The 11,717-nt window shown below is 40.2% G+C and overlaps 1 protein-coding gene across 1 annotated transcript in view; it reads right to left on the bottom strand.

Moving 5' to 3' along the window:
* Nucleotides 1-500: 500 nt before the first annotated feature.
* The window catches only part of LOC110102966 (glycolipid transfer protein 1), a 17,756-nt gene continuing 6,539 nt past the window's right edge, over nt 501-11,717 (bottom strand). Inside the window, exons 2-6 of the mRNA XM_028700291.1 lie at nt 3,537-3,592; nt 2,586-2,716; nt 2,371-2,506; nt 803-934; nt 501-729 (exon numbers count right to left, since the gene is read on the bottom strand). Of these exons, the coding sequence (XP_028556124.1) occupies nt 694-729; nt 803-934; nt 2,371-2,506; nt 2,586-2,716; nt 3,537-3,592 (491 nt within the window). The 3' untranslated portion in view covers nt 501-693. The remainder of the gene's footprint in view (nt 730-802; nt 935-2,370; nt 2,507-2,585; nt 2,717-3,536; nt 3,593-11,717) is intronic.

Here is an 11,717-nt window from a genome sequence, read left to right as displayed (position 1 = left end):
ATGAAGCCTAAGGTTTTATTTGGGACGGCTTTCTTAATGCTTCTTAAAGCAACTTTCTAATATAAAAATTAATTTTTTTGGTACTAGAAAGTTGCTTTAAGACAGTTTAGTTTGGGACGGCTTTCTTATTGCTATTTAAAAAATTAGAAATTTTTATCAAAAAGTTGTTTTAAGAAGCAGTAAGAAAGCCATCCAAAACGAAACCTAAGCTAGAACAGGGGACACCCCCCCCACTAAGCATTATATGGTTCCGCCACTGATCCCAAACGAAGACTTTCTTAATGTTTTTTAAAGCAGCTTTTAGTCCCAAATCAGCCTAAGGCTTCCTTTGGGACGGCTTTCTTATTGCTTCTTAAAACAATTTTTAGTAAAAATTTAAAAAATTTTACTAGAAAGTTGCTTTAAGAAGTAGTAAGAAAGCCATCCCAAACGAAACCTAAGCTAGAACAGGGGACAATGGAGACTAAGCTAGAACTGGAATATATCCTGGATCAGCCGTGGGGAAGAAGAAAATTACAGCACAAACAGATGTGCAATAACTTCCATTATATGACAGAAAATTCAAAATAGTTTCTTATTGCAACAATTTGCAGGTACGCATAAACTGATTTCTCAAATATAAGGTGCTTAGTTCAACTTAGCTCACGCCATCACAAAATTTTTATTAGAATTAAATCGATAGATGTTCTGTAATTAAGAAGCCTTCATGTCATCAAGGCCACAACTAGCCTGCAGAAGAAGAAAACCACAGCTAATTATTCTGCACAAACAGTAATGGACAAGCAAAGCTATAGAATGTTACCAGAAACTTGTGTATTTCTGCAAGCAGAGGAGCAAAAGTTGAGCAGAATTTCTCTATATCAGCATTGAGGTCTCCACTGCCTCCAATAACCTCCATGAACTTCTTCCTATCAGGAGCGAGCTTCATGGCGACCTGTAATTTGTTGAGTAAACCAGTAAGTTTATTCTTTAATGGAAACCTGCAGAAAAATTTCTAAATTTGCTTTTAATTGCACTGGTCCTTACATATTATGCTGACCATGAATGATACATGGAATTTTATTTATTTTTTTCTTTTTTTATGGGCAGGTGTTTAACTTGAAATCAACCTCAACATGTCAGCAGGAAGTAAGAAATGGCTTTGAAATTAGTGTAGTTGAGCTTGTTACCCTATCAGATCATCAACTGAAATTAAACTCTGATGAGCTTATTTGGAATCTTGAGCCTTAATCTAGGTGACTAGGTCAGCTTAGCCTAACCGAGACCAAACCTCATCAACCGTAGTCTAGCTAGGACCTACCCCTAGAGTTGACTTAGCCCTGACTTGGCATTGGTGGATTAATTATTTTGTGCGGACGCCGAACGTCGTCCGGAGATTAACCAAAATGCGCCACATCACCCCTATGCTTGGTACCGCGGCACAGTACCGTTGACGTGACACATTTTGGTTGGTCTCCGAATGGTGTTATGTGTCCGGTCTCCACACAGAATAATTTCTCCTATTGGTGACCCTATAATTTAAGGTCAACTATCCTGTAGTAGTTAAGGTAAGTCCAAATATCGAGTTAACAACATTCTTCACTATAAACATAAAACCATTTTTATTATGTTTATGGTTTGATAATCAGAATGGGGAGTAGATGCGTATCCATACAAAAACAACAACAACATCAAGCTTGTATCCCACTATGTGGGGTCGGCTACATGAATCCTTTTTCTCCATTGTGCCATGTTAAAAGTTTTTTTTTTTTTTTTAAAGGCTGCAACACGAGGACTTCCCAGGAGGTCACCCATCCCAGTACTACTCTCTCCGATGCACTAGTGCTGGTATGTTCGCACCCAATGTTAAAAGTTAAATGCTCATTCAAATCTAATAAAGAAATGTTATTTCTAATATTTTCTAACCAATTCTTTTTATGTTTACATTTACCCTTCTTAACGTAAGTCAAATCTAATACAGCTACTTTCCTAATCGGGTCATCGGAGGCCGCTGTTTTATGTGACCAAACCATCTAAGGAGACTCTCTAATCTTATCTTCCACTGGAGCTACTCCAACCTTTTCACGTATATGATCATTTCGTATCCTGTCTCTAAGAGTAAAGCCACTCATCCACCTGAGCATCCTAATCTCTGCAACACTTAACTTAATATTATGCTTCTCTTTTAATGGCCAACATTCTATACCATAAAGCATTGCATGTCTAACCACCATCTTATAGAATTTTCCCAGGAGTTTGAGGGATATACAAGCAAAGTAAATTTTAAAGTATGATTGATGGTGTAACTCATGGTTTAGTCTTATCTATTGATGATCAACTAAGTGTTTATTTTTATAACCAGCTCAATTTAAAAGAGAATGATGGAGTTACCGTAAAGGCTGAACTTGCTAGCCAACCATGCCACTTTTTGAGAGTCTTGTTGTAAGAATCAGAGCAGGCTTGTGACATGGCCCAGTCAGGATGCTCAAGTAAGTCACGAAATAGTTCCACCAAGAAATCCATTGCTCTATAGAAAGGCATTTGCTAAAACAGATTTAGGCTTTGCAATTCCATAGAAATAAAAAAAGAGAGCGGGGATGCTGAACCTCGTAAGCCACAGAAGGCCATTAGTGCAGCTTGATGAAGACTTGGCTGTTTTGGTCTCAACTTCTACTTGAACAAAAGTGTAGAGATATTTGAATTTTGAGGGATCAGTATTATATTTGTTCTCAAGTCTCTGCAAGAGAACGTTTGGCAAAAAATTAAAACATATTTTATCATTAGGGGTGTCAATTTTTGACACGACCCGAAACACGACCCGAACCCGACCCGGAAAAATCCGGGTTAGGTCAACCCGGACCCGAAACGGGTCGGGTTCAACAAATCAACCCGTTTTAAAAATTGGGTCAGGTTCGAGTTGACCCAGCAACAAAAAAATGACCCGAAATTGACACGAAAACTCCTATTTGACTTGGAAACCCGAGATTGACCCGTTTTTTACCCGATTTTGACACGAAAATTGAAGATTAACCCGATTTTTGACCCGAAAACTAGCAATTTTAGGTCAACTTCGGGTCATTCGTGTCGGGTTGTGTTCGGGTCCGGAAACATGACAAGCTTTTAAAAAAATGGGTCGGGTTGACCCGAACAGTTCTGGGTTCGACCCGAACCCGACCCGTTGACCGAATTGACACCCCTATTTATCATCATAAAATAATGATCAAATGTTGCTGCAACAAAAAAACCACTTAAAAAAAAGAAAAAGAAAGATTGGGCCAAAGATATATAATCAAAATCTGCACAAGTTCTCTTTAGTTTCAACCATACATTCCATAAACTAAAAAGATTTAAAAAGAAAAATAGCAATCATATAAGGTTTCATTTGGAACGGCTTTTTTACTACTTTCTAAAATAACTTTTAAGTACAAAAATTTCTTATATTAAAAAATTATGTACTAAAAAGTTGTATTATAAAACAGTAAGAAAGCCGTCCCAAATGAAGCCTAAAGCAATTCCTAGTGAGTTTACGAGTAATCAATTTGATAATTAGTACTTACTGTTATGTTACCCCCTATGTCCGATTTAACAAGTGCCAAAGCTGCTCCAAATTTATCTGTAGATCCACATAGCAAAATCACAAAATGAGCAATGCATTTGAAAAGGGATGTTCAATGCTTGCTCTAGACATTTCAACAATAATAAAATCAATAGAAGCCAAAAGAAAAGAGTACTGTAAACATTTAAGCTGACACACATTAGGAAAAAGTGCATGATCAGTTTTGCTGAAGCGCAATCATAACCTGTTAAAAAGAAGAAGAAAATGTGCTCAAGATGTTTAACAAAATTTGTAGGGGGTGATGGTCTGATGCTAAAAACGTATAACACGAATTCCTGAAGATGCATACAAGACTAGTGGTCATCCAATATTACAAGAAAAATCAATTAACCAGATTATTTCAACTAATGACTTCTAAAGCTGTAAATTTGCTCAAGCAATATTTACTAGAATAACACACAAAATTGCTCATATAACACATCCAACACCTTAATATTGGATTAATATTTCACGTAAAGCACCTGGTGCCCCTTACCAATCTAGCATACTGCCACATGTTGTCAGAGATGTTTAAAATTTCCCTTCTATTCCATAAGTGATGTTAGATGCTCATTTTCAAAGGAACAAATTATAAGTCACAAATTACTTTAACAGCTTACTTTCTTTAAATGTAAACTAATGATACTGAAGTAAAAACAAACAATACTGAGGAGTCAGAGGAATTGGAAACTCATAAAATCAACAACAACAACAACAAAAACATCAAGCCTTTATCCCACTACGTGGGGTCGGCTACACGCTCCATTGTGTCTTCTTAAGAGTCAGCTTCTCATTTAAATCTAATAAAGAAAGGTCATTTCTAATAAACCTGCAATGAAAATATTAGTACTGACACCCATATTGCCCGATTTACATGAATGCGAGGTGACAAAACTTATTTCGAGACACATAAGAAACGAGAAATTCCACTAGGAATCTATTCACATTTATTTTCTCTTTATATCGACTTTTTTTTCTTAATTATTAATTTTATTAAAAAAGAAAAAAAAATCCCCATCCCTATATCCTGTGCCAATTTGGCACCTTGTACTCATGCCCCATCTGTCGCATGCCTCTTCCAGTCTTACAGCCAAACCCATCTGACCCCTTTACAAGAAAAAAAAAGGAGAGGAATTTCTCCCTCATTGATCAGCCTGCTTACACAACACTCGCCTGCTCACATAAACTGTCTCCTCTCAACGCACAGCTCGCACTCCCTAGCTCACTCCACTCTACCTCTCCATTCTCCTAGGACCAACAAACTCTTCTTCCTCCTCACTTCTCTACAAATACACCGAGAACCCCAGCTCCGACTCACCTCCCTCCTTCACCCAACCGAGCTCCCCAGCCTCACCATGCCTGACGAAACCAGCCACTAACCCCTAACAAGCCGACCAACCGACCCTCTTCTCTCTTTCTCTATGAAACTGTACATCTCAACCCTTTTCCAACCTCAACCTATTCCAAACCACTCATGACCCCAACAATGCCGGCCCCACCCTCTTTCTCCACCTCTAAGTCATTCTCTCTCTTCATATCTTTCTCTTGCTACACCACTCTTAAGTCTTTCTCTTTCTCATCTTCTCTCTCGACCATTCTGCTCTCCTCTTTCCACCTACCTTCCTCTCTTTATCTCTAGATAAAGAAGCTCTCTTATCTCTATAAACTCTCTCTCTCCCTTCAATTTTAAAAAACTAGAGAAAACAAAAAACCCTTCAATTTTAAAAAACTAAAAAAAAAAAAAAAAAAAAAAAAAGCAAAAAGCAAGCTATCAGTGTGCAGGCTATAACATGAAAACTTAAAATTTAGTACATATGTGTGTTGCTCTAACACGGAAGAAAAATGCAAAATATGCATTCGTTCATGTTGTTTCAACGTGGTAGAGAAATTTTATATTCTATAATTCATGTAATGAAGGCCTATATGTTTTATTTTTTTTGGCGTGATGAGGTAAAGGACTCTGGCCCCAATATCTCTAATGATGGACATTTTCTAAGCGTGATGGGAATGCCTGACTGATGGGGACATCAGATTGTGGAGAGTCTATCAGAGACGTGACTAAGCGTGATGGGAATGCCTAACTGATGGGGACATCAGATTGTGGAGAGTCTATCAGAGACGTGGCCGTCGATCTACGATCATGATTGAGTCATTGTATTTCTGAATTGTTTTATGTATTTTCTTATTTATGATGTCATATTGTATTTGCTTTATTAGTTTCCCGTTGTACCCTTTTATTAATGGAAGTCATATGTAAGCCCTAGGGACATTGTAGTCCTTTTGTTTTTTTGAGTCTTTGTACGAGGCTATTTATAGCCCTAGTGTTCTCCTGTTAAAGCTAATGAATGAATGATTGATTACAAATTTTTCTTCTCTTTGTTTGAGTTCTCTTTAGAGCTTCAGAGTTTGGAGTGAGATCCCTAGGAGATGGAGAATTGCGCATCACCCACCAACCTTGACGAGTCGGGTTCATGGTTTTATTATCTATCTTGTTTTTTTTCCCCTCCACCGCCGGCTCCACCTTCCTCTCTCCCTCCCACGGCCCAAAGCTCCACTCGACGCTTGAACCTCCGGCCCCTTCTTCCCACCGTCCCCACCTCCTTCCTCTCGATGCCCCACCACCACCACAACCACCAGCCCACCCTCTTCATCAAGCCGCCGGCCCCCCACCCCTCTTCCCCTCTTTGAATTATTTCCTAAATCCCCACTTTCCTAATTTATCCCAATTGATTTTTGGAAAGAATTTGAATTGGAAATAATTCAAATTTAATTCCCTATTCTTTCCTAAGGCCTTGATCTTATTTTTGGAAAGAAGCTTAATTGAATCAATTAATCCAAATCTGCATTAATTAATTAAATCCTCCTATTCCATTAATCCTATTTTGGGAAAGGTTCTTTAATTAAATCAATTAATTTAAACCGAAATTGATTGATTAATTATTGTCTTAACCTAAGATACATTGCACCTAGTCTCAAGCACCCCGCCCTCTCTACTTGGCCGAACCCCCCATGCCCCACATATTAATTTCTTTCCAAAAATAAAGCTTCTCCTATTGGGATCAAATCAAAGCCCCTCTCCTCTCTCCTACCCGCCCCCTCCCTCATCCCACAGAAGAGTGAGCGCATCTTGGACACCTTGGTAGAGGCTATTGAAGAGCAACTTGGTACCGCCCAGTGAAGGATTACAACCGATCCTTGACGAAGGTCTTCTAATCTTCCTCTTCTTGTATTTCTTAAAGTCTAACCCTCTTCCTTGTGATTTGACATTAGTCATGAAGATCGTGTTCGCCTAACTCTGCCGAGCTAGTAAACGTAGGGATTGAGTGCACTTCATTTGTTTCTAATCTTATTATTATATTAGGAATTTTCGTTGAAAGCTGTTATATTTGCATGTTGATGATTTTCTATGTTATTTTGATGATTCAAAACTCTTATTGTGCAACTTAGCCTAAAAAGAAGTGACCGCTCTTACGTTTTATTTTGTCATTTTAGTTGCTAATATTTTTAATATTTATTATTATAATCAATAAATCGTGCAAGTTCTTTTCAAGTTATTGAATACATTGTAGTCCTATATCATCTTGTATCAGAGCATGGTATGCTCTTATTGCATGTATTAGGATCCATCGTAGAGTTCTCTTTTAGCATTTTACTTTGTTACTCTTTCCATTATTGCATTTGTTTCATTTAGAAATTGATAGGTTGTTGTCCTTACTTTTTTCTGCACTCATTTTGAATCATAAGTGTGTTTTATTCATATTATTTGCTGTCATTTGCATCCTAGTCACCGTAGGTGTCCCGTAGTGAACTCCAATGGGCCTGAAACAACTTGGTAGGACTTTAGACTTGTTGGTAGGTCAAATAAGCAATATTAGCCATCAACTCAAAAAGAACCAAGCCGAACTTCATAGAGACACCACTGAGCGATTTGACACACTTGAGCGAGCAAGAGAGCATCCTACCCCTTGCACCCCATCTAGACCACCTTCTATGTATGGGGATGACACTTACCCGGATGAGAGGCAATATAGTGCCAATCATCGAGTTCTCCATCTTGGACATGACCCATGTCATGATCCTGATATACCACTCATGAAAAATATTAAAGTTGATGCTCCTACCTTTGATGGCACTCTTGATCCCCAGCTCTTGCTGGACTGGGTCAAAGTATGGGCAATTTCTTTAAGTGGTATAATATCTCCAAGGCTAGAAAGGTTAGTTTTGCGGAGATGAAACTCACGGGTAGGGCATGTTAGTTTTGGGCTAAGTTGGAGAGCCTTAGGGAAGCTAAGAACGATTACCCCATCATTGATTGACCATCCATGAAATGAGAACTCAAGCAGAAGTACTTGCTTCCCTCGTACTTCCCCGATTATTGGATAGGTGGAATAGGCTGACTCAAGGCAACAAACCAGTTAAGGAGTACATCACCTCCTTCGATGACTTTCTGATTCGCTGCAAAGGGGAGACATCCCGAGCCGTTCACATGACTCTAGGCCCTTCTACAGACCGTTTGGTAGTTCCACTCCTCACACTCCTGCTGCCAGACCCACTTCTGGGAGCACAACCCGACCACCCACGGGTCCTCCTGCACCTTGATTTGATTTTAGGACTAAACCTTCCACCCCGGATACCCCTCGGTCCAGTTCCGGGACCAAGTGTTTTCGATGCTAGGGGTATGAGCATATCGCTTCTCAGTGCTCCAGTCCTTATAAGGTCTCGATCATTGAGGAGATTACTAAGGACGATCTCGAGCAAAAGGTTGATCAGATCCACCAGGTCGAGGATGAAGGTAAGTTCTTCGAGGAGGATGACGACACTATAATCCTCTATTGCCTTCAGAAACTGGATACCTCTCCCATCTGCGTGGTGAGATGTGCGCTATCACACCAGACTCACACTGACCACTGCCGTAGGACCGCGATTTTCCACACCTACACCAAAATCAAAGATAAGAACTGTAAGGTCATCGTGGATAGTGGTAGCTGCATAAAGGTTGTTTCTTCCAGCATGGTATCTAAGTTGGGTCTTTCTGTTGTTCCTCACCCTAACCCGTATAAGATAGCGTGGGTAAACTCCACTGCCTTGGAGGTGAAAGAACGAAGTATCGTGCCTATCTCCTTTGCCGACTATAAGGAGAATGTTTGGTGTGAACTGTGAAGTGCTGATTATGAATGCTGGACAAATCCTTTTGGGTCTCCCTGGATCTATGATAACGCTGTCCACATTTTTGGGCGTTCGAACACCTGCGTGTTTGAACATGCGGGCTAAAAGATTAAGTTTTTTCCATCGCAACCCCAGGTTACAGATGACTCAAAATCCAACCCTATTAAATCCAAAAAAGGACTGAACTTAGTACACCACCAAGGTTCTAGACACTGAGGTTGCTCAAGGCGCACCTCTATACGCCTTAGTGGGTCGTGAGATTCTCGCTGAATCTGACGAACCTATTCCTCAGGAAGTCCAACCCATTCTAGGACAGTATGTTGATGTCTTCCCTGATGATCTCCCAGATCAGTTACCCCCACTTAGAGACATTCAGCATGCTATAGACTTCATCCCTGGAGCCTCCCTTCCTAATCTGCCCCACTATCACATGAACCCCACGGAACATGCCGAGCTTAAGAAGCAAGTAGATGAGTTACTGCAGCGAGGTTTCATTAAGGAAAGTCTTAGTCCCTACACGGTGCCGGCCCTTCTTACTCCGAAGAAGGATGAATCTTGGAGAATATGTGTTGATAGCTGTGTTATCAATAAAATCACGGTCATATATCATTTCCCTATTCCAAGACTGGACGATATGCTCAATATGATGACGGGTGCCACTCTATTCTCCAAAATTGATCTCAAAAGTAAATACCAACAGATCCGGATCTGACCCGGAGATGAGTGGAAAATGGCCTTCAAGACCAAGGATGGTCTCTACGAGTGGTTAGTCATGTCTTTTGGGTTAAATAACGCCCCGAGTACCTTTATGAGGATCATGACACAAGTGTTGCGCCCATTTATGGAAAGTTTGTCGCCGTCTACTTTGACGATATTCTTATTTACAGTCAGTCGATTAGCCAACACTTGGACCACTTAAGGCAAGTTTGTGAGGTCTTAAGGAATGAGCAGTTTTATGACAATCCTAAGAAATGTACCTTCATTGTAAATCGCGTCATCTTTTTAGACTTCATAGTTTCAGCCAAGGGGTTTATGCAGACCCCTAAAAGGTGATGGCCATTATTGAATGTCCTGTCCCTCATAACATCTGAGAAGTCCGCAGCTTCCATGGATAAGCCACCTTCTATAGGAGATTCATTTGAAACTTTAGCACTATCGTATCTCCTATCACTGGTTACTTAAAGAATGGTGATTTCCACTTGACCCCGGCAACCACCAGAGGTTTTGATGAGATTAAAAAAAAAGATGGTGGAAGCCCCAGTGATGAGACTTCCTAATTTCACCAAAGTCTTCGAAGTAACCTGCAATGCTTCTGGGGTCGGAATTGGAGTCCTCTCGCAAGAAGGTCACCTAGTAGCCTATTTCAGTGAAAAGCTAAATGATATTCGGCAGCGTTATTCCACGTACAACAAAGAGTTTTACGCCGTGATCCAATCTCTTTGGTATTGGAAACATTACTTGCTCTCGCAAGAATCTCGGATCACGAAGCTCTGCATTATATCAACTCCAAAAGAAGTTGAATGCATGCCACGGTCGTTGGATAGAGTTCCTTCAGGAGTATACTTATACCCTCATACATAAGGCGGGAGTTGAGAATAAAACTGCTGATGCTCTCAGTCGTCGTATGATAACTACCACTGAGATGAGAGCAAAAGTCGTGGGATTTGGCCAAACAAAGAGCGACTATTTGGAATGCCCCGACTTCAAGGAGACCTAATCTCTCTTGTTCACAGGCAGCACGCGTCTTGTGGATGATTTCCTATTGGAGGATGGTTATCTTTTCAAAGCCCAAAGGCTTTGTATCCCTAGCACCTCCCTTAAGAAATTTCTTTCCTGGGAACTCCATGCTAGAGGCCTCGCTAGGCACTTCGGCCGGGACAAAACTATCGAAGCTGTGGAGTATCGCTTCTTTTGTCCCAGCCCGAAGAGAGATGTCAGTCGGTTGGTCAGTCGGTGTCACACCTGCCAACTGGCCAAGCAATGCAAATAAAACACAGGTCTGTACACTCCTCGGTCTGCCCCTAGTTGCCATTGGCAGGATGTTAGCATGGATTTTATTCTAAGCCTACCCAAAACTATCCGAAGGAATGACGCCATTTGTGCTGTTGTAGATCGATTTACCAAAATGGCTCATTTTTTACTTTGCTCCAAAACGTCTGACACCTCTCACATTGCCAAACTCTATTTCAACGAGGTCGTCCGTTTGCATGGCTTACCCAAAACCATCTTTTCAGATCGGGATGTGAAATTCACTAGCTATTTTTGGAAAATCCTCTGGATGAAAATGGGTATAAAATTGTAATTTTCCACTACCTTTCACCCATAGACTGATGGTCAGACCGAGGTAGTCAATAGAAGTTTGGGCAACTTGTTGCAATCTTTGGTTGGCGAGCACATTAAGGATTGGGATTCCATTTTGCCTACTGCTGAGTTTGCGTAAAATAATTCTATTAACCGAACCACTGGCCTAAGTCCTGAAATTATATACGGGTTCAAACCTAGACAGTCTCTAGACCTTATACCCATGTGTTTTAAGTATAAGATTTTCGAGTCTGCATTATCATTTGCATCACATTTGCATGAACTTCATAAAGAAATTGCACGAAAATTTAAAAAGAGCAATAATGATTACAAACTATATGCGGATTTAAAATGAAGATTTAAAACTTTTGAGGTTGGTGACTCCGTGATGGTGCGAATTCGTCCGAAACGGTTCCCGCGGGGAACAATTAAGAAGCTGCATGTTAAGAGTGGTGGAACATTCAAAATACTTAAGAAAATCAATAATAATGCTTATGTAGTAGATCTGCCTGCATAATTCAACATCAATCCCTCCTTTAATATAGAAGATATAGTTGTATATGAAGGTTCTGATTTCAACCCACCAAATCCACTCATACAATAGCCTTGTGTGACCCCACCTTGTGAGAACTCAAACCTACCTCCACTACCAAATATATCCAAATCACCCATGGCA

Source organism: Dendrobium catenatum, unplaced genomic scaffold (genome assembly GCF_001605985.2).
Source record: "Dendrobium catenatum unplaced genomic scaffold, ASM160598v2 fragScaff_scaffold_1482, whole genome shotgun sequence".
Lineage (NCBI taxonomy): Eukaryota > Viridiplantae > Streptophyta > Magnoliopsida > Asparagales > Orchidaceae > Dendrobium > Dendrobium catenatum.
This window is presented reverse-complemented; position numbering and strand designations above follow the sequence as displayed.